At 38.5% G+C, this 24,713-nt stretch overlaps 1 protein-coding gene across 5 annotated transcripts in view; it reads right to left on the reverse strand.

Annotated features, from left to right (window-relative positions):
- The window catches only part of LOC114571718 (neurexin-1a), a 264,301-nt gene that overhangs the window by 220,702 nt on the left and 18,886 nt on the right, over positions 1-24,713 (reverse strand). For 2 of the 5 annotated variants that reach the window (XM_028602858.1, XM_028602856.1), the window contains exon 4: positions 24,648-24,659. The exons of 1 other annotated variant lie outside the window; for it this stretch is intronic. In XM_028602858.1, the coding sequence (XP_028458659.1) occupies positions 24,648-24,659 (12 nt within the window). Of the gene's footprint in view, positions 1-7,430; positions 7,493-24,176; positions 24,225-24,647; positions 24,660-24,713 lie in introns of those variants that run through there. 2 more of the 5 variants (XM_028602864.1, XM_028602866.1) reach the window with 2 other exon arrangements.

The raw sequence follows: 24,713 nt of genomic DNA on the forward strand, positions 1-24,713 counted from the left end.
CTACACTCACGGACATTGTGGATAATCTGTTTAATGTCCCTTTAAACAGATAACAATAGAATATACATACTGACATTTATGACATGCTGCAAATAGTGCCACAAGATGTCAAATCAGAGGACTACTGGTCTATTTCACACTTGGAATATGATAAGAGCGTTACCATGCACACCAACAATGTATGCAAATGTATTAACAATGATTGAATGCAGATCTGTGTATCAGAGAAAGGAAAAGAGAAAGGAACTACACACTCACTGAATATTTTAAACGGCAACAAGAGTCAGATCTTAAAAAGACGGTTTAAACTATCCTGGCTCTGCCCTCCTATGTACTTCTGCTCAATTTTCATTTTCCTTCAGTACTCCGTCCAAATATTTGGCGGTCCAATCAGCTAACAGAGGGAGTGGCTGAGAACGATGACGTTGAGGACGTGTGCTAGAAAGATGTGAGCAAAGCCATTCGTCCGTTGTGGCAAAGCTGCCGAATATCCAGAAGTTAAAGCCCGAGCAAAAACAATATTTGCCAAGTTGTGTTGGTGGCCATGATGTTGTGACTCTCCTCCCAAAAGTTAGATTTTCCAGCTTGCTCCGTTAGTGGTGAAGGAGTTGGCAAAGGTGAACGCTAGCGATGCTAATGCTAAATATAAGCTGATAGTTGTTGTCGGTCTATCCTCTTGTTGCACATGCACATGATATACAGTATGTCACAACCAAACGTTAGCGATTGGTTATGGCAGATCCACAGTGGCTCTGGGCAGATCCAATAGTTTTAAACTTCAACAGAGTACCCGCCTTCAAGGAAGTTAACGCTTGTCAATAGAGAGTGGCCAGACTCTCTGTACAAATGAAATGTACAGAGTCTAGTAGGACCAGGATCGGTTTAAACACCAGTGGGGGAGGAATATTTGTAGGTCCTCAGGACCCCGATTTATGAGCTGTGTCTGTTTTATTGCAGCTCTATCTGAGGATGCTGATGGTTGGTGTTGGAATTTATTGAGTCAGGATTGACCTCCTGGTTCTTTGCTGAGGTTTTATGGGTCACCAATATGGGTCGCAGGGCATGAATTACTACCAAACAAGCCTACGTCAATGACTTGTTAGCCATCTGGGGACACAAAAAAAACCTAAAAGACACATCAATGCCTTTGATGTCTCTGTTACTTTAAGCCTGTTTTCAGGGAAGGTCTGTTTAACAGCCTTTTAAAAATATGCTTACACTGCCAATATATAAGCTCAGCTGTACTGTACTTTAAAGCTGCTCAGATCAATATTTTTATATTAACAATTGATCAAATCACTATATAATAGTTAATAAGTTAATGAGTAAGTAAGTAAGTAGGTAAGAAAGTAAGTAAGTACCAACGGTAAGTAAGTAAGTAAGTAAGTATGTAAGTAAATGTATTTATGAATAATGTGAAAAGGATCAGTCTTAGTGATGAACACACAGAGAATTATCACCTTAGTGTAGTTCCCTTCAGCTCTACAGAACATTTTAGTATCTTTCAGCTCATTGTTTTGGTTGTATGGTCCAATACTTTACTGTTTTGGTTTACTCACACTCATCAAGCAGACAATAGTTTTCAGGAAATAACTTATAGATAAACCCACTGTACTCTCCCTGCCCAGCACCAAACAGCTGATAGACTACAGTGGCTAGCTGGCGAACAAAGTGGAGCACTTAGCAACTAAAGAGCCAGATATTTCCCTCAGGAGTTGGTGGGGAAGTTGTTGCGCCTAACTTCTGCCCCACTTCTGGATTAGCTTCTGTTTCACTAGTTTTCAGTGTATAGTATCCCATGCTTTCATTGCTCTTCCTTCAAAACAGCTGCAGTAAACTACACATGCCATGAGCACCATTACAACATTATCTAAGCAGAAGTTGTTGAACAACAACAAAATAATTGCTGTATCTTGGTCTAAAAATGTTACTATCCACTAGATCTCCATTTAGATTCAAATATATACAGATAGTCCCTGTATCATGTTTCAGCTTTTCAGAAAGTGTAATGAAAATAACCGCTCTATTAAAAATATATATTGAGGCTAGTGGAACAGAAGCTAGCTTGAAAAGGGTGAAGGACTTAGCGCTCTATATGGCGAAAGGATTAGGAAAGATTAATAAAACGTTTGGGCTCAAACCATCCAACAGTCTGCTCTCATTCTACCAGTCAAAACAGGTACCAGTATTTCTGTGGTGTGATCACCATTCGATTTATGGCCCATTGATTGTATCCAATACAACTATTTCCTGTACCCCAATACCAGCAATACTAATTAATTCTCACATTAGCAAGACTTGAATGTCCTACAGGGAATATCGAGGTCTAAAGGAGTGCTGACACTGTGACAAACACAACAGGAAAATGTAATGTATTAGAAGAGCTGTAAATATGATACTGACTTTGATTAGCAATCTTGCTCTATGTACTGTATATATTTATTCTAGTAATGTCAACAACAGTGGTATGACATGCAATGTATTACTTGAAGTCTAGCAGGCATTATCAGCCCTCACACCACACTCCTACATGGCAGTCACAGAGCAAGACTTGTTTGCATTTGCACGCATCTCTGTTATCTTTCTTCCCTTCATCCCTCTCAACAGTACATCCTGCACATAGAAGTTCTGTCACTCCTGTGTGCAAGCGGCATGATTTATTTATACAAGTGTCCCTCTGGAGAATGAGCTGTTACTCTCTTCCTCCATCAGTAAATGCAATCTCACCACAATATGGCCATGGCAATTTGTCTTTATCTAAGTCCCCATTTGCCTTCTCAGCCACTGCTGCGTGGGTCATTCTCTTCCAGTCTTACAAAAGGAGCCTTTAGCTTCCTCAGTACCTCATTTGTCATGTTTCACGCTTACAGCTATATTTTGTTTGGTAAATATATATATATATATATATATATATATATATATATATATATATTCTAACACTCAGGCCTAACTATGGCTTCATGAGAACTGCTATTTTCTGATATCAGTAGACAATGTTTTTTTTTTTAAACAAACACAGAAATATATATTATATATTACAGAGATCATTTACATACACTTATTATTAATATTACTCAATATGGCTAATATGTCATGATACCACAGAATTAATGTATTTATGTTGTGCTTTTCTTTCATGTGGGTGGCTAATTTTTTCTCTATTAGTAAGTCAAAGGAAATCACTTTTACAACCATTAGGGGAAGTTGCTTCCTGTGCTCAACTGCTGACGATGCGCATAGTGCTCTAATATGTATTCACTCGAGTAGCTGCAGCCTGTGTAGGTGTGGCTCTGTTCCTATTGTGTCTGACTTAGCAGAGAAGACTGGGCTTCTGACTTGAGGCGCTACATCTCAGGACTAATTACAGCAAGGGTTGCCAAGCAACTGCAGCAAATGGGGCCTTTCGGGTCCAGGGGTGGCCTAGTGGTCCAACCAGCACTAGTCACGTCTGTGATGGCTCTTCATCTGACCTTCTGGCCCTCTGAATTAAACAGAGCGTCCATGCTCCACACAACCTCCTGGACACTGAGAGTGAGAATTTGGCGTATACTACAACAATATGGTGAATGTACTGGCTGATAAAGCAGTAAAATTGGTTCAGATGTATTCAATTTCAACAAATTTAGATGTGATTTTGTTGAGAGTTTCTTTTACCTCCCTTATTTACGGTACACCCATCTGCATCAACGTACAAGCTAAACACTTTTTCTAATGATTAGTAATGCAGAGTTTCTGTCATACACTCTATTATTAACCTAATTCCACATCATTGCATCCTTTTCCCTTGCAATTACGAGGCTGTTTTGTGTTCGATGACAGCGTGGACATATTCAACACATGCCACCCCTCCTTCCCCTATGCCCTCCTGTTCCTGTCTCATTGTCTTATCCCCTGGTGAGTTATGTCTCTCGCAGAGAGGCAGACAGCAGTCCCAAGACCTCCTCCTCATAATTACCACCCTTGTTTTTACCACAGGGATGCCAACAAGCTAATTACTGTGGAATAATCACATGTTTGTCAAGACCCCTGCAATCTTGGGTATGTAAACTGTGTGTCTCTTGTCAGATTGTCTTGCTCAAACAAAAACACACAGCCAGTCTCGTGCACTTTCACTAAAGAACCGTCTGTTCAGAAACAAAGTTAGACATCTCTGCAAACAATTATTAAAGGTTGTTAATGATGGGGAATCCATCGTACTTTTTTTTTTGCCAGACAGTCTTAGATACTTAAAAGACTGAGCAAAAGAACAATAAGCTTCTATTACATGCATGTGTGCCAGATGCGTATGGGGTCAGCCCAGCGTTTGTGTGTTCTCCATGTGGGTGTAATGGCTGAATATGCTCTGAAGCTATCTTCAAACAGCCACCCACATGCACACACAAATGTGGAGTGCATGCTTGACCTTTATGGTGTAAAAAGGCATGTCATAAACTGCTGCGCACAATTAGCAAAGGGATTTTCAACACTTAAAGTACTTGATGTGAGTGTGGCAGAATGAATTTCACTGACAGACTGTAAAAGCTTATGTTTAGCTGTACTTGTTTAGACACACCTACTTGAGCATTGAAAAAAAATCTGACCACAGCAATGTTGGGTGTAACGCGTTACAAAGTAACAAAGTAACGCGTTACACCCAACAAAGTAACGCGTTACAGTAATGTAACTACTTTTTTTCGGGAAAAAGTAAAGTAACGCGTTACTGCTGAAAATTTGGTAACAAAACGTAGTTCCTTTTCAATTTGCCGCAACGTTAGTTTTCCCAGGGACAGATTTGACAGCGACACTTTCAGCTGCGCGCTCACAAGCTCCACACGGACGTGACAGAGGCTGGTGGTAGCCGAGCAATGCTGCAGCCAACGTTAGCTAACTTTTGAGAGCGTTTTTAGCTTCGTGGCGGCGCTCTGAGCGGAGAGCTATGTGACACATGCCACTACATCGCTGAGGACTGGCGGTTAAATCGGCCGTCCTACAAACAGAGCACGCCAGGCAGACACAACGCTGACAACCTCACAGATGGATGCGGTGGAGATGGGCTCATACATAGACTACACGCAGCGGACTACTGTGGACTTGTGTCGGTCGCACGGACACACAAGGACTTCCAGAAAAGAGGCTGTATGTGTCTATGACAATGTACGGACCATCGTGGCTGCGCGACCTGTACTACAAGTAGATATGGACATTACACATTAACACCGTGTAACGCCGATGACCTGCCGATGTGCATTCAACCCGCGCTGGACTCGTTCATAATGAATCAGCCGTCACTCTGTGAGTAGAGAATCTGCAGTGTAGTCTATTTCAAACCCTTCACTGATAAAACATAGATTGGCTTTATGGTCAAAGATAGCTTTTGTATAATTAACTTCAGTCTCTGCCAGAGACAACTGCTTTTAAAAGTAACGTAAAAGTAACGAGTAAAGTAAAAAGTTACTTTCCATAGGGGGTAACTAAGTAAAGTAAAGGATTACTTTTTTAAGAAGTAACGAGTAACGAGCAAACACTACTTTTTAAAAGTAACTTCCCCAACACCGGACCACAGTGACTTAACTGCCAAAACAAATTGCATTCATACATAATAAAAACAGCAATACAATAGTTGTTAACCAGCGACCGGATACGTATATACTGTATATATTTATATATATATATATATATATATATATATATATATATATATTTGTGTGTCTCTATTCTGGATACCTATTTGCCTTGTACATAAGAGCTATGTATGTTTGCTTTGGCACTGCATGCAAGTTCACTGAGAGCTACTGACAACTGGAACCAATTGCAGCTCTTTAACCCTATCTCAAGATCCAAACAATATATTGCAGTAGCTAAAGGAGTAACAAGACAACAAACTTTGATTTCATAAGAGATAATTAAATTATGTCAAGATAAGGAATGGCAACTCAAAGCTTCTATAAAACAAGCTCTTGGTTTTCCTCATAGCCATGCACTACATGTTTTGTATGGTAGCTGTTCAGAATGTTGTACAAAAATGCTAGGATCACCACAATCCTATAATAAACTTTATTTACCATGCCGCTTGTTCAAACGCTTCGTCTGTTTAATCCTGAACTTTTTGAACTGGGAATTTCCCTTCAAATGTTTACCTCTTTGCAAACGAACAATGTGAAACAATTATACAATGGCATTCTCATTTTCCTTACAGATGTTACAGACTTGCACTCATATTCACACCACTGCCTGGGTCAGTGCTGACGTCTCAGTGGCTGGAGGGCATCAGTTGTTTTTGTGAAAACAGGCTTCTTACAGGAAGATTATTTTTATATATTTAGCTGCATTGATGTTACAGTGCATGCAGAAATGTTTCTCTTACATTCACAGTGAATCACACTTGCTTACATCACCCAACCCAGCATTAACACTGCGATGCTAGCTTTACAAAAAACAAACTTTACAAACAGTAAGGAATAACTTCTGTTTTGTTTTATCTTTCTCTGATTGGGGTGTCTTGGTTAGAAGACACAGCAAGCAGGTCCGTTTCATGATTAGGGGAACGATGTTTGACTTTTGGAAGGGCAACTAAGGAGTTTGGCCAACTAAAAAAAAAATTAGGAAGAAAAAACTGCATTAACCACAATATTGCAGCTTTATTATATATAATATTGCTAATTTTTTTTGAATGAATGAAAGAATGAAAATGCATAGGAGCTACAAAAAGAGCCATGCCAACTTCAAACCAGTGAGAGGTACACAGAGAAAGTTTTTGAGAGAGAAAAAAAATTCAGAAATGTCCAATATGAAACAACCAGAACCAGTTTGGTAGAAAATGAAGAATGCAATCATTTATATATAAGTGTAATTTATCACGTATTAACTTATTACTATAGTAAGAAGTTAATAAGTGATAAATTACTCAGAGCAGTGATGGAAATCTGCAATTTAGCACTTACAGGCTGAGATTGAACACTCACACGCACATTCACTCAGTTTGAGGATGCTTCTAAAATCTAAAAAATAGTCTGTCCAAGACTTTAGAGGTAACAACTGAAAGCAGTTGTGTCGGGTCTGGTCACAGCTTCACCAACCTGACTGCTGCCTCTACACAACACACAGCTCTCCAGTCAGCAGTGAGGTGCCTTTTATTTATATTACACCATCACACAGCAAGGGCTGGTGCAAAGCTGCACTACAAACAGGAACAAACAAGGGGTGCTGAGGACTGGTGGGTTTTATAGCATCCTAAAGACTAGTTTCCTTCTGTTGATCTACCACATTACCAAATATTTCCTTTATTCTTGCACCCTGTTCCCTGTTTCCCGTCTCCCCTGCCCCACTGGCTCGCCTCCTTCTCTTCTGACCTCCTTCTGAGTGACTGTGGTCCTTGCAGTCCACACGTCTGGTCATTAATAACACTCTCTGCTCTGTTTTTCCTGCCAAACAGAGCAGTGCTTTGCTCTCATCCTGACACAAATTAATTCCCCTTATTCATCTTCTGGCACCAAGGCCGGCATAGGCGGAATAACTGTTTGTGGAAAAAAAGGACAAAGAATTATAGATGGTGTGTTCATGATGACAGGGCCATTTATTTCTCAAATAAGACTCAAGATAAAGTTCACAACAATCACTTTGTCAGCTCTCTTCTCCTCTTATCAATCTCCACTTGAGGGATTTGTATTACCATAATATAATTATGTTTGCATGCAAGAATGTAGGTATATACTGGACTTGACTAGTCAAGACTGTCCTTAACGGAAAACATTACAGCATTGGTCACTTAATCAATGGATTACGTTTTCCAGAGTAGCAACATCTTGTGGTTATGGGGACATAATGGCAGTATTTAAAGATTTGATGTATCACAATATGCTTATTGGACAGTGTGATGGTTGAATGCTGAAAGCAAGTAAGTGGACCTTGAGTCATAATTGTTTTGTAAAGCTACCTTTCAGGGTAAAGAATGAAGTTCCATGCTTCATCAGCCAATACATACAAAAAAAAGTTTTAAAAAAAAGTACTGCGTTTGCCTATCAACAAGTCCATCTTCATGGCAACTGAGCAAAGTCTATCCGCTGATGAACACAATGTTATATGGTTAAAACCCTGTGAAAAAGCTATTAATTGGATATTGAGTCTGTCTACAACCTCCTGCTCAGTAAAACCTCTGCAAATGGTCCAAAATGTGCTAGCATGTCTGGTCTTAAAAAAAACAAAAACAGCTGATGCCACTCCTCTTTTGTATTACTTTCTCTTGGCTTCCAGTTGATATCCAGTTCAAGTCCCTAAAGCTTGCCTATGTGAATCTCTTCTTCTGCATGGCCCCACGGTGGTGGAACGAGTTGCCTAACTCGGTCCGGTCAGCACAATCACTATCTCTCTCTTCAGAAACTGTTGAAGACATACCATTCCTAAGAGTACCTACTCACCTCATCAAATCAAATCAAATCAAATCAAAAGAACGTTATTTTTCTCGTGAGGGAACTTCATTGTGGTCAGACACATTATTGTTTGTTCAACAGTCTGATGGATGCTGGCACAAAGGTGGACATGGCTTGTTTGGATCTTAGGGACAGAGAACGGAATCTTCTCCCTGAAGGTAACAAATGGTACTGGTTGTTGAGGTTATGGGTGGGGTCCGATCTGATGAGTCTACTTTTCCTGATGGTCTGTTTGTCAAATATGGTTGTGAGAGTGGTCTGGGGTTGTCCAATCTTAATATGCTCTCTCTTTCACTATCTCCCCCACCTCCTTCTCTCTCATCTTTCTCTATTTTCTATGCATTTATGTGCACCTGCAGTAGCTTACTGCATACAGTCCGATAGATTAATCGCAAGGCTCAATAGACACTGCAGACCTGAATGACTTTATTTTGTTGTTGCTATACTTAAATTAAATGTTAATAATACTACATTCCAGCCCCAAACAACCCCAGTACCTCAATAATCCTACAGTGCATCAGTTGTGACACAATGCACAGCATGGACTACACTGCCCTCAGTGTACATATAAGTCCCACAGAAGCAGGAGCACCAGCATCTCCTCATTCAAATCTAAGCTGCTCCAACTCCACTGACAGTGAGAAATGGATTTAATAGCCCAAGAACAGCTTGTCAGCAGTCTTAAAAACCACAATGTTAGGAGAGGTTTTTTTTTTTTTTTTACTCAGCTCTGGATCCCCAGGGTATTGCAGTGGAAGTGTTATTGGAAATATTGGAAAATACCAATGTCAACATAGCATTCAGTTTTTGGTCTTCACTGTAATTATTCATTGCCTAGTTACTGTGAAGCTGCATGCAGTAGCGGTGATTCTGTGTGTAAAATCACATGTGTATATGAGTGACATGTATTATGAGAGAGAGCGCTGAAGCTGCCCGTAATGTATAAATAAATTAAAGTTGGTGTTTGATTGGATCTGTTGCAGTTGCTGTTGTGTTATATTACTGCTAATTACTATGCTGTTCCAAAAGCGTAATGAAATGACTCACTGAAGTGGTATTTGATTATATTTAAAAGCTGACGGAATGACAATGACTGTGCCTTGCCAACATTTCCATCTAAACATACTGTACCTCTTAAATAAGCACCCAGTTTCACAGAGCAAAGTAGTCAGGCTTTTTGTGAAAACAAAGAAATAAAAAGGGAAGACGATGCTGAGGAGCGCAACACCCTGCCTTTCAGAGAAAGTATACTTCACTTTTCAATTTTCCAGAGCAGTATCCTTAATATTCTTTCTCCTTTTCCAGGGAGTGCTTGGAGTGGTGTGAAATAATTTTATTGATAATCTACCTCTAGCTACACTCTAGGCTTATGCATTGCAATACATGTACAAGGGGAACTGTAGGAGGGAGAGAAACCCAATCAGAACTGCATCAGCTTTATCACTGGGCCAGAGAAGAAACAGCCCTTATAGGATTGTGTACCTTTTTTATCAGGCACTTCATGTAGTGGTGCACTGCAATACTGTCCATGAGAACAGCTTTAAAATGAAGCACATGAGGAAGGTAGGTCTGTGGCTGTCTCAGCCATAATTGTGCAGAGCCCTATCTAGCTGTCGTCGCTCCAGGGGAACAGTAGGCAGCTCAGGGGCGTGTTGTTATATTTCACACTTAATGATGTGCAAGGCATCCTCAGCTCTTATCTGCAGGCCTATTTTAGTCACTGACACAACCTCTAAATTAAACAGCAAATGCAGCTACATTACTGTTAAACAGTTCATATAATGTTTCTTAGACTGACAATACTCATATACAAGTCAAATATCTTTGTGAAACAAGAAATACTGCATTGCGGTTGTATGTTTCCGCCAACCAGTCGGGTTGCAGGTTACATCCATGTCTGTCCAGACTTATATAATACATGTAGTGGAGACTAATATAATAAAGGTAATAAATATATATTTGGGTGAAATGTGGAAGCTTAAAACACACACACACAGACACACACACACACGGCAGCACAGAAGATCTATACAATCACCACAGTTTCACGATATAGTGTCACCAATTAAGTGTCAGACCAAATGTCTTCTGTTTGAGTTATGTCATCACTTCATTATTTTATCCTATTAGATATTTGTGTGAAGTGTTAATATTTAGCACAGGACACCTTGAGTTATGCAAGGTCATAGTGACCTTTACTTTTGAACACCACATTTTAATCAGTTCATTCTTAGTGTAAATCCAAGTGGACGTTTGTGCCAAATTTGAAGAGATTCCCTGCAGGGGTTGCTGAGATATCGCGTGCACAAGAATGGGATGGACGGACTGATGGACAGACTGATGGACGGACGGACAAACCGCAAACATAATGCCTCTGGTCACTGCTGTTGCCTGCACGGAGGCCATTAAAAAAATGAAGTCTGCCATCCTAGACTCTGCCTCTATGAAGCTGTTAAACCTGGAAAACTTGGATGCATATGGTAAACCTACCAATTTATAATACGTTTCACACATGATGTAAGCCTCAGAGATCTGCAAATTACCTAAATGTTCAGCGTGTCAGGCTGTTTTTTAAACCTCTGGCTAAATAAATAATAAATAAAATAATTAATAAAAAACTAACAATTACTGTTGAGCCAATATAGTTTCACATTTTACAATATCTTGCTCTGGAGAGAATTTACTGCAAGCATTAAAATACAGCTTTGATGGTAACATACTGAAATTGTGCAAAAATAGCATGCAATGAAATATAAAATGTTCAATTGTCATATCAAATGTCCAGCTGTGATGGGGAACTCAATTTTGAACCAGTCACATGCAAACGAAATATTCAATTTACTTTAACTTCACTTCATTTTATATGAAAATGTAGGATTAAAATGATTATCAAACGACTATACAGCCAGATTAGGATATCATTCTAAAGCCTATTTGTTTAATGAACCAGAACACAATACCACATACAAAGCAATATTTATGTCTAACTACTGTGTCTTGGGTTGGTGGTTGTTGCATAAAATTGCATTAAGTTTGGTAGTCCAATCAAAAAAAGTATATACATATTTAACAGCACTTCACCTCCCTCTGAGCTTGATTCTGACTTTATCTACAGTATATCCGTACCAGTGTACTCGTAGCTATAGTGGGATTGGATATGTTCCTCCATCTTTTCTTATAATTACATTCATAATAATACCCAGATAACAGAGAGACAGAGACAGAATATGAAAGAGAGATTTTCTCAACAGAGCACTCCCTCACTGCTGTTTAGGAGACAACTTTGTATTGAGCTTGGATTTTTAATTTCCTGCGGGTGAAGTGACCATTCTCAACGGCAGAAATTAATTTCAGCAAGAGGATCTCAATTACGGTGGATAGGATGCCCTTCTGACATACCCCCACTTTGTGATGCTGCAGCTGAATTTGTATGTAAAATCTGGCCTACCATAGTTTAAATCAAAACACTGCTCGCTAGCCTTGCTGGAGTTCTTCAATGAAACCAATAGGCGTTGGCACTTTACACTTCCTAACAGCAGAGCTAAGGGATGATTATTCCTTATTCATAATGGAACAAATATTATTAAACATGAGTGTATAATTTGATGAACTCACATTAAATAAATTGTATGTCATACAAAATCAGTCCATTACAGATTGAACTGTTGCCTAGCGTTCCATGTTCCTCACTAACCAGTAAAGGTTGATTTGTCATCCACAAATGCTGTTTTACTTGTCAGGATAAATGCAACGTAAAGGCTAACTGTGCTGCTTTTTTGCCAAATCACTGCTTTATAGGAAATTCTGACCCAATCCCACAAGCACAAAATGATAAAGCCCAAGGATAAATAACTGGCTGTGAACAAAAATGAAAATTAATGATCTAGGTTGGCTTGACTCAGACAGCCACTTTAATTATGCGGAGCCTTGCTGTGGTAGCACGTTCATGGTAACCTGGACATTTTGACAACTCCCCGGTGACCTTCACCTGAGCTCAGCAACGGGGAATTATGGCCTCAGCACGGCCATCTGAAAGCAATATATTTACAGTTCATTATGTCGTTCCCCACAGGCAGCATAGGGATCAAGCACTGATGTATATGAAATCTCCTGTTTAAAGAAAATAAGCTATTTCTACGTTTTAAACAGGGAAATGAGCTCCTGCATAACAACCTATTAAAGTATCCTTTTTCTCTCAAATACCTCAAAATGTTTTAAGATTATAAATGAGGAGATATTGTTTTGAAACACAGATAAAACCTGGTCAAAGGTTGATTTTGTCAGTATGATTCTAAGATTGACAATGCAAATCTAGGTAAATGTATTCATCAAATTCCAACTCTCACTTGCTTGCCATATTATTGTCCTTTGTTGCAATGTACCAAGACAATAGAACATAGTCATTCTTTTTTTACGATTATCATTCCTCAAGCAGCTTAATTGTAGTGAGAGACATCACTGAGGCCTGTACAGAACACACCTGTTAAAGTGATTTTGAGACTAAAACATAGGGAATTACCACAAATGAAACAATTAATTTCATCTATAATTCATGAGAGTTGTGAATGCCACTAGAGAGAATAGAAATGGAAGATACATTCACAGTTTTATCTAATTAAGATATGTATAATGTAATACTAACTGTTCACTATACTAACAAGGCGGTATTGTAATTATTAGCTTTGAATCATCAACAAAAGGCAATCACGTGTCATGACTTCAACCCAAATGCTGCAACTTCTTACTTTGTTTATTCATGAAAGTTTCGGTGTGATATTACTTTGATTAGTAATGACAATGCTCATTATGCCTTACTGTAACAACAATGAAATCAAGAACAGGACTATTGCTGTCATTTGGATTTTACTCCGAGGTGGCTCTTATCCACAAGCCAAAAACAAGAGTGCAATAATGTCTAGGAACTCATTGATACAGCAGGTATGGATCAAGTGGGGTCATCCAATCTCCCACTGTCTTTCATCCGCTCGTTCTTTCTCTAAGGATGTGCAGGCAACACACAGGCGATTTGAGTCCAAGGAGCGGAGGGGAAAAAGCCAATGCAGGAAATGAAAGGGGAGGGCAAATGAGGCAGATGAATCTACTGCATTCAGAGTGAAAAAAAAGCATTACTTAAGATGAGCAGCAAAAATAGGCCCACTAATAAAGGATGGTGAATGACACTACACAGAGCTTCAATCTCTCATCCATGAATAGCCCATTTTCATCATTCATGTCATTACTGTTTACATTTGTTTTTAATTGATCATGAACAACAAAATGATGAAAATGCAGCTGAGTCATATGGCAGCAACTAAGAAGATGATCTCAGGTTCTTATATCATAAAACATTTGCTCAAAAGTAACGATTAATGTATAATGATTGATAGCAGCACATTTGTGTCCATTAAAATTCATGAAACCTTTATTCTGAGCAACAACACAATGTGTCTTCAAGTGGAGCAGATATGGTACTTTGCTTATAATTAAATAAGGGACATGAGCAATTTGCTAACCAAAGATGAGCTTATCAAAAATAGAGGTTAATGAGATGCCGCTTAAAGTAAAGTGATGTATTGTGCCTGTTATGCAACTTCATATGTTACTCCTCTGAACAGGGGAAAAAAAGCATACACATTTGCAAGAAGAGGAAGAGAAATATAATGTATATATATACTGTATATATAAAGGGAACACAAGTCCCCTTTTAAGAATAGTTCTGTCCCTCGGGACATGTTGGTCTGGAGCATAATGACTCTCAGTGCAGACCTCATGAGACAAATTGCCACTGACCCCCATGGATTTTCCAGGGCAGGCTCGATTGGAAATGGACTATTCAATTTTCCACAGGGAGCCTTGCCATTTCCTCGCTATGCATCATTGAAAAGGCATCCAGCTTTTGGGTTTTGTTGGTGAGAGAAAAATATTGACAGCGAAAACTCTTAGGTCCTAATTATTGTTTTATTTATGATATTAGTTTATTGAAGTAAACGCTGAGATTAATAAAGGCCAATTTGTTCTATTATTCTAATGTATTTAAACTTATGAAGAGAAGTGTCAATATGAGTGACAAATGCATGGTTCGTGATACAATTTTAAAAGGCTTTACAAATCTATACGACGATATGCAAGTAATGCACAAATCAATAATGTTATGGTGATCAAAAAAGCCTAATTTTGCAAATAATTACAACCCGACCTAAACAGATGTCAGGTATTTCCAACTTGGTGTTTATTAACTTTATAACATTTACATTTTAAAATGATTCCTGTGCATGCTAATGATTCTGTATTCCTAGTTGGTTACATTGTGTGTGGAGACTCTTCTAACAACAACCAAACCCCAAATGCATGCTTTATTTATGTGCATTTGAACTGCCTTTTGACTAATGTCTGATCAGATACTGATCCAAAACTGTATGTTTGGGGTGGAAATTGGAAATCTATAATGAATGAGCTACGAAGCTGGTATTCTAAGTTTTCAACTAGCAGTAACTGCAGTGACAGTACATGCATTAACGGACAACAATAACAGAATAGTCTCATTTTTAAAATAGTTTGACATGTATTCAGGTATTTATTTGTGGATAGCATTTGTAATCACCATGGTTTATGTAAAAGTCATCATCTGTAATGTGTTTTTATTTGTGTTTCATGAAGAACACATTTGTCTCTGCTGTATTAACCCTCATTTTTCTCAATTTTTCCCCCAGTAAACACTGTAGTGCCACCATGAAAACAGGCATGGGAAGGACAAATGAATATGTCTTGGAGGGTGAGTGATTCCATATAAATTAGTCACACTGTATCCCTTTTCTCCAACATGTCTGGAAAGTAACACACTGCAGACTTACAGTGTAATGGGAGAAGATGAATGGACCATTAAAGATGGGGGTAATAACAATCTCTTTGAAGGCAGCTAAGCCACTGGTTTGCTCTCATAAATCACCCACACAAAGCAGCTCTACAGTACCATACATCGCACTGTAAACATGTATTGTGCACATTTTTTATTTTTTTTTAAATCTCATTTCATACTGAAAAGATAAATATGATTTTATACCCTATAAAGTACATCATAACAACACCTGGCAACATTCCTTTAGTGGAGGCCAGTAAAATGGCCATAATCTGTGATCTAAACGCTGAACTATAACTAAATAAACCGACATGCAAAGGATGAATTTCACAGTCTACAATTGAAGCATAGGTATCTCCTTTTTATCTATTTTCTGCTAAGATTCATCCACTCACTTCTGCGGGCCAAGAAATAGAGTTTTTCATCACTGCAGTCTCTCACTTGCATCGACCAGCAATATTGATCTGGAGCAGATCTCCTTCCACTCTACCTGGGGAGCCAGATGAGCCTTGTTCATATTGATCCAATCTTTTTATTCTACATTGTACTTCGCCCTCTACTTAGATTGGGAAAATATATATATATGCTTGTCATCTTTTATAATAAATATTCTTTGGGAAAAGCATTGATAACTATTTATCCAAGGATTTTGTTATCATTGATGATGTACACGAGAAGACCGGAGTACTGTTGAAACATGCTTCCAACCTCTGTTATGACAGTTCAGAGAAGGGAAGGCACACTACTGCTTATCTCATTTAGGAGGCCGGCGATGAAGCTGAGACTGGCACAAAGAGGCAAAACATGTCTATCAGAAAGCCAGGCAGGCAGTTCTGATGTTTGAAAATAAATGTTTGCTCGAAGCAAACAAACCTAATTTTCTTCAAAAGCAAAAACACGCATACAATGTCTGAGTGTTTTTCTTCTTTCCCTCATTACTATATTTTCTGTTTTATAATCACACTTATTCTTTCCACATATCACCCCCCTCTCCCCTTCTCTGCCCATTTCCTTGTGCTCATTCTTTAAATGCCTCTCTCTGTCTGCTTTAAGTCCTTCACTCTTTCTGTGTGTCTTCCTGCCTCCCCCTCAGGAGCAGAATCCGTGGTAATGTACTAATCTGTGGAGCTTTAGTGCAGTCTTGCCAATCTGCCTTGTCAAGATACACAAATCTCACTCTAGGCAATTACAGGCCTTTTTTTCTCTGCACTGCAAAGGAATCTGTTTCCCCATCTCCGTGAAAACTGCCTATGTGACCCATCACGTACAGTTACCTTGTTTGTATCAAACACTGATGGCCCCGGGGTGGTAATTTATATGAAACAGCTAGGCAGTGCAGGCATGAAAGAGATACATTGGTATGTATTATATAAGCTGGAAGTGGGAAGAATTCAGTATGCATTTAATCTTTAGTGTAATAATGTTAGTTTGGACAACCTGTGCTGTTGAACCCACCAAGAAAACAAGGAAATCTGTACCTTCTCAAGCTGACTGCATACAAATGATGGCCGAAGAGTTTTGAGAAATTACTAGTAGCATGGATGGAAAAAGTACTAGAATACTATTGTATAATCAAACTAATAAATTGAAGAGCACCTTTAGCTACAAAATAAAGTGCATTAACATGTCAACGTAAACAGACAAATGGAACAACAACTTGCTGTGAACCACACCACCGAGCCCTTACTGTACGTTCAAACCAACAATAAATAATTTTTTCTATAGATGGATTTGCAGCCTGTGCATACAACTGATTATCAATTGTAAATAAACAACCATATTTGTCACTATAGTAAATTGTCAAGAATTTACCAGAAAAGAGGTCAAAACTCACACAAATGAGCAACGATAAATAAAAATTGCCATGAACACCGCAACGGGGGCAACAATCATTATTAGGCTATAGATTAAATAACGTGCCACTCTAACAGCAGCATGAAGCATCACCAATGCAGCCAACACAGATATGTAAAGACCATATAAACTCAACAGAAACATACATTAGAGCACAAACAGAGCCTGCACAGTTTACAGAAAAGTCCTCACACCTCACCGAAGGTAGAAGTTCTTAAAGTGCTCATATTATGCTTTTTGGCTTTTTCCCTTTCCTTTATTGTATTATATATATTTTTGTGCACATTATAGGTATACAAAGTGAAAAAGCCCAAAGTCCATCCCAAAGGGACTTACCATCTTCCAGAGAAAACACTGTTCACAAACTGCTCCAAACAGCTCTGTTGTAGTCCAACCTTTACTTCCGTGACGAACGTGCGTCACTTTGTAACACACGTTATAATGCTCGCCTAGCTGCTAGCACGGCACTCCCTCATACTCTGCAACTGACAAGCTAGCAGTACTTACTGCGCATGTGCAACTCCCAACAAAGATGGAACAGAAGTGAGATGCCTCACTCTGTACCTAAAACAGAGAGCTCAACACACAGGGTGAAAAGAGGAGCTGCAGAAATGTGCAATACAACAAATATATGGTGTTTTCTGAAAATTAAACCACCTAAACTTATTTTGGTACAACCTCTAAATACAATTATGAACCTAAAAATGAGCATAATATGAGCACTTTAAGCAAATGTAGAAGCCATATTAGCAAGACCCAACATGCACCTGTTGGCCACACAGCACCCTGGGTATGTTTGATTTGGGTCACATAGCATGCCCTCTGGGCTAAATCAGTGATTGATAAAGGTAAAATCCAGTTATAATATTGCTAATATTTACCACAAAACATAATAAAATCATCCTTCATTTCATTTCATTTCATTTCATTGTTGTACATTTTTTATAAATCTCACAAACCGCTGGGCCCGGCCCAGTTGTTCTTAATCTGTAATGATTCCGACTTGAAATGTGGCAAAGTGCAATAGTTAAATTACAAAAAAAACTTAGGTAGAAATAAAATGACTGATTATTCAAAAAAGAGTGCAAGCATACAAAAATATGGAGACTATCCTCCCCCTGAAAAATAGGTCATTTGTACAAGCAGTAATTATGATACTAAATACTGATCAGTGCTTATTTTTCTATTCAAATCTCTATTTCTCAGCATGTGAACGTGATCATTCATTAATGTTTGAGGTTATGAGGTTGTAATTGCAAATTACCTCTTTACTTTAGGTAGGAATGTTCGTATACACCAACATTATGTCAGGCTAGTCAAAATGTTTATCATATTGTTCCATAAGGTTCCTAAAGTTGGCTGATCCAATCAGTATTATAGATGTTACCAATGATTTGGATCTGTGCATTACTAATCAAAGAGCACCACTTGTCTTGACTGTACAACCAAATCCATATCTTACTTAAAAATAATGACAACAGTTATTCATCACACATCCCCCCCTCACTCTAGCATTAATCATGTTTTTCACACTGCCGTTTTGAAGGAACATGAGTAATAATATGTGTGAAATTAGTTCTGACAGAATTCTGGTGTCATTCTCTTCACTCAATGCATATAATTGCAGCCCCTTTGTCATTTCTGTAGTGGTCTACCAATTATTTTGGTATGCAGCAACAAGTACACGTCTTAGTAGTGGCCTTGAGCGGCCTGTTGCCTGCAGCTAATCAGGGTGTTAGTTAAGGGAGGAGCCTGCTTCCTTGAGCTTTGAAATTTAGGTCGGTCAACAGGAATATCTGCTTAAGCTTTCAAAAATAAAGGTCTGCTGAAACACTTCTCAGAAAGTCTTAGCAAAGATGTGGAAAAAATAGCTGCTGAGACTTAAACGCTGGAACTGAGCAAAACTGTGACACTTGCAAGATGATGCCATTAAACATTTCCCCTCACCTCCATGTTTATAACTTCTTAGTGAGTTTCTCTTAAAGAGCTGTATGAATATGACAGAAATTGCAAGGTTGCACATAATGATAGGGGTATTTCTGTAAGCACTAAGATTTTACTTCACTCATGTTTTTTAAAAGCTTTTCCTGCTGGAGGAGGCTGTATGTTGGATGTATTCATAAGAACACAGTTCATAGTAAAAACTGTAAATCTCCCTAAATGACGCAATCAAACATCATAGTAAACTCAACTCGGACCAAAAACATTTTATTTGCATTTATATTTTCACAATCATTTTCTGATTGAGAGCTACTTTTTTGTATGCAATATGAGATTAAGTCAGTCTGGAGTTGTCTGACCAGATGGTGATAATGTTACCCATATGCCAAGACCTAGAGATAAACCCAATTTAGTTTTTGTTGAAAATTCTGAGTCAGCTTCTCAAACAGCACTTCCACTGACATTTTACATAATGAGAGTCCAGATGACCACTCACTGCAAGGTGTTATTATCTCTGAGTATGCCCTCCAGGAGAAGTGCTAATCAAAACCGTCACAAATGAGCTCTCCATGCCACCCTTACTAGAAGACGCCTTTCTTTTTTCCTTCTCTTTTATTACAAACATCTACCTAACAGGTTAGTAATTATTTAAAATGAAAGGATTGCGACCAGAGATATGCTTAATATCTAGGGTTAAAGCTGAGTGAATTGAAATCCTGAGGGAGTCAGTGGAGCTGAAAATATTTCACTGACAGTCTTTCAGGTTTCATGTGAAGCTAAAAAGGCAACATCTGTTGTTGATTCAACGCACACCACATGGTATTGTGTTACCTGTCAGTTAAAGAAGGAAGAAAGTCTTGATAAGTTGCAGTCTGACATGCCACTGCACATAATCTAACATAACTTTGACTTCAGATTGGGTACTCTTTTGTTACAGCTATCATCGTAAAATATAAGGCAAATATACAAATAGATATAAAGCTTTAAATGTCCCGTGACATGGTGCTTTTTGGATGCTTTTATATAGACCTTAGCGGTCCCCTAATACTGTATCTGAAGTCTCTTTCCCGAAATTCAGCCTTGGTGCAGAATTACAGCCACTAGAGCCAGTCCCACAATTAACTTTCCTTAGTATGTGCCATTTCTGTGTCTGTAGCTATTGAGGAGGAGAGAGGGGGGCAAGGTGGAGAGTGGGGGTGTGGCCTTTACCAACTGCCACTTTGCTAGTTTGAAAGCCATGATGTCTCTCTCTCATGGATTGGCCAAATTCTCTGGGCAGGCAAAGCAGAGAAAGGGGAGGTAACCTTGCTCCTTATGACTTCATAGGGAGCAGATTCCAGATCGGCCCATCTGAGCTTTCATTTGTTCAAAGGTAGATCAGGATACCCAGGGCTCGGTTTACACCTATCGCCATTTCTAGCCACTGGGGGACCATAGGCAGGTTGGGGGAACGCATATCAATGTTAAAAAAACCTTATAAAGTGAAATTTTCATGCCATAGGACCTTTAAGATTTCAGAGCATCATGAAGGAAAAAAGAATGAAAGAGGGCTTCTAATGCCAAGAACAGACACACACAAACAAATAAACAAACAAACGCACCCACACCCCTTTAAGCTAAAAATGACACTATGAACAGTTATAAGAATGCCTAAAAAAAAACCTTCTATTGGTTTTTTTAAAAGTCGTTATTTCTGGCAACGTAATTCAAAGAAGTGAAACCCAACCCCCTACATGAGCCCACGTTGAACTGATGTGCTGCGTTTCGCTTTTCTAATAGATAGGTAACCAGATTTATTTGACAATCATACTGTAAAATACACATAATACTGCTTCACCTGAACACATGTATCACATACACCTACAAATTGTTGAGGATTAAAATACACAAAAAAATCCCACAGGCTTATGTCCATTGTGATCCTCTGGAATAACCATAACCGTTGTAACCCACTAATACGAAAAGCCAAAACATATCAGAAAATGAAAATTACTTCTACTGCTTGCCACGGTGCTGTCACAGGAAAATGAAGCCAGGAAAGCATTCCATTGGAATTTTATCACTAAACAAGGATTTCAACACATACTTTTCGGTTTCTTTGACAATTTTGAAATCCATGACGTTTTTGTTTGATGGCTGTAAAATGACATAAAAGTCACTAATATGTGAGACTTAATTCTGGTTGCACCCCAACCGATGTGTCGTTCTCTTTGGGAACAACTGACTTAAGAACTTTCCCAGCCAAGTATAATCCTTACAAACAAGTAACAAAGATTAAGTCACTGAAGTAGAGCTCAACAGATTTCACAGTAAGAAGCTGGATATCAGAATGCAAAATTACAAATTACCCAAAATATTCAAAATGCATGTATAGTAGCCTGTCAGTGTTGCTATTTTTTTCAAGTGCTTGGAGCTTGGTCTATCATGGCATATTCACATATGCAGATGTTTAAACTTTGCATAATATTGGACAAAAGCATCTTACTGAGCTTGTGTTGAAGTAAACAGGTGGTGCTTCAAAATCCCATATACAGTATGTCAAGTGAGGCTTTTTTTAATGTCTTTTACTGACCTGAACACACTCCTACAGCACTTACTCACCGAGCTGTGCTGAATCCCAGCTTACAGAACTATACAGTACTGTTCTGTGCCATAAGGACCATAACATATGCACATCTCCTCACAATATGCTTTTTCCTTCAGGGTTAAGTCAACATGTCCTGGATCAGATAGGACTCTAACTTTAGAATCTAGCTACTGCACATAGATCTGTATCATTTTGCATGTGATTTAATGATTCATACTGTATGCACTGTACTAATGCCAATATACCACAACTTGTTGAGCAAACCTTGATGCTGGCATTGTTTTTGTCTCATGTGGCATGGGTTTATTCATAAAACATAAAAAAACAGATTTATCACAAACACAAACACACACACACACATTTACGTCAACTACGTCAATGATTTTTATGGTTACAACCAACGCAAACCACAGTGGATTTGTATGCGTGAGAACACAAATGACATCATAACCTTTGCAATGTGAAAGTGATTGCTGGATAAAGACTTAGTTACTATTTTAAGCCATTTATCATCCAAGTGTGTGACAAACTCTTAAAAGGAATGGGTGTATCAGCATTCTCTAAAATATAAAGAAAAAGGAATAGTGCATTTTACACATCCATTTAATTTGACATGAAAATATAGCACATCGTGTGCAAACAAACTAGCAAAGGGATCTGCACCCCAACCTCACAGAAATCCCCGGAATGTGCAAGGTAAAATGAAAAGGGATGATTTCCATCTATGGAAAGTGAAAGCAATTACATTAAAAAGTATACTAATTTGGAAATAGCCCAGTGGCACCTGTAAGCCGGTCTGCACAGCCTGCAGTTCCTCTTAAGCTGCACATGGCAGTTTATTGTGATGAGAGCAATTAAATACCCAGTGATTTGTGTGCCAGTGGTAATATGACTTATCCTACTGTATGCCCTGCTTTTTAGAGCTGGATGGAAACAAGGTATTAGGAATCCAGTGTCAGTACACCAGCTGAAAGTAGCACACGGAAACTAGCCCATCCTCAAGGGACCAGCCATGAAACAGAGGATAAACCACACAAGTGGTTAACGTGACACAGGAGGACCTAAGTATTGTGTATTATGTAACATAATACACAATACTATCACAAGCTTAAAGCAGACAATGAATACAGGCACTGTCCTCGCTCCAGATTTAATACTCAAATGGGGATATGTGTTTGTGACTACACAGTACATAACTGGACTGACTAGGTTTCACACTGTCTGACACAGGGGACAACTAACAATGGCCCAAATTAGAAGCAGTGTGCTACGTATGTCAGATTTGTGCCTCATCAGCATTCTCTCAATCTCTCCCTGTGGCTTCCCTTCTGCCACAGCTAGCTGGGTGTTGTGTAGTAAAAACCTGTGCGTTTCAGATAAGGCAAATAGTGTACATTTCAAACACCAGTCAGCATCAAGTGTGTATTACAGGTCTAAAAGGGGTTAAATAGTCGACTATTTGACAACTCAGTTAATGTAATGTGATGTAAAACTAATGTAAGGGCAGTAATTGCATAGTCATAGATTATATAATTTTAGCCAGTTTTGCTCATGTATAAATGTTACATGTATGTTTCAGACAGAAACATGCCATTACATTGGAAAATAGGTATTTGTGTTTACATAACAGCAACTGCCAAGATCAGTTTTTACACAATTTGGTCAATGATAACTAGTAAATTAGACCATGGATTTTTGGAACCACCCGCAGTGGTGTATTTCTAATTCAAATCAAACATTCAAAGTAGAATTACATTTCTTGTACTTATGTCAAGTATGTATGTAATGAAAAGCCAACTGGTACAGTATGCATCAACTTGCCAAACCATAGAAAACCAGGAGAGTTATGGAAATGACACTTACCTTAGGAGATGGAAAAATCAATCTCTACATTCTACAATGGAGAATGTTTCATTTGTGTGTGTGTGTGTGTGTGTGTGTGTGTGTGTGTGTGTGTGTGTGTGTGTGTGTGTGTGTGTGTGTGTGTGTGTGTGTATTCATACATATCACCGCAGCTTTGACTTCTAGCAGCAAAATATCTGACATTACAATAGCTATGATTCCTGCTCACACATCATAAAGTAAAGCCTCACACTATACACCCACAGGACAGTTTGAAGACTTACCTGTTCAGATGGTAGATCACAAATAGATGATAAGAGATAGCATGTAATATTATAACACAATACTTTTTATTTGGTGTAAAGAAATAGTTTAAAATGTTCCAAAACTGCTTAAAAGCAATTGCGAAACTAAAACAAATGTCAAAGCAACACGAGCAAGCAAAATCAAGAAAAATGTTATTTCAGAATTTGAGTGGAACACTTGAACGTCACATTATTGTTTTTGTATATTTTTTTATTTTTTATCATTATTTTTCAAATTTGAAGTTTTATTTTTATTCCATGTCGTTCTCCAATTAGTAAACCACAAACACACTGACATTCAAGTTTCCCACACTTCAGTAAGCTTATGACGACTTGCTAAATGTGACTTTACTTCAGAAACTAACTTGAGAGAATCAAAGTTTTACCTTGAATGCTCAGTAGGGACCTTAGTAGCCAAACTTCTCCTCTCTGCCCTGAGGAGGAGAGTCAAATGGCAAAGATCAGAAGTCCACTTACCCCACAGGGAGAAGAGGTGAGGATCACAGCCAGGATGGGAGGCCCACAACACTATGATCAAGCCTCACCATTATTTAAACAAAAAGAGTGTAGTTACCCCTGGGTGGTGGTGGTTTCTGGAACTAGGACAGCAACTATTGTGTTCATATGCCCATGTGAGACTCATTTATGATTCCCATGCAACAAGCAGAAAAGAAACAATGTGACTTTAAGGAGTGAATGCAAAGCGAAAGCACCTACCTTGGAAAGCTTTCATTAATAGTTGAGAAAGCAATTTAAAAAATGCCAATGACTTTATATACTTCCTTTAGCATGATTATATAATGCCACAAACACTGCTGTCATAGTTTCATGAATTCATATAATTAAAAGGGTAATACCTTTACTTTTACCTATGGGATTTGATGAAATGTTCCATGAAGAAAGCAGATTCCAGACAAAAAGGG

The sequence above is a fragment of the Perca flavescens genome, chromosome 17, assembly GCF_004354835.1.
Source record: "Perca flavescens isolate YP-PL-M2 chromosome 17, PFLA_1.0, whole genome shotgun sequence".
NCBI classification, from domain to species: domain Eukaryota; kingdom Metazoa; phylum Chordata; class Actinopteri; order Perciformes; family Percidae; genus Perca; species Perca flavescens.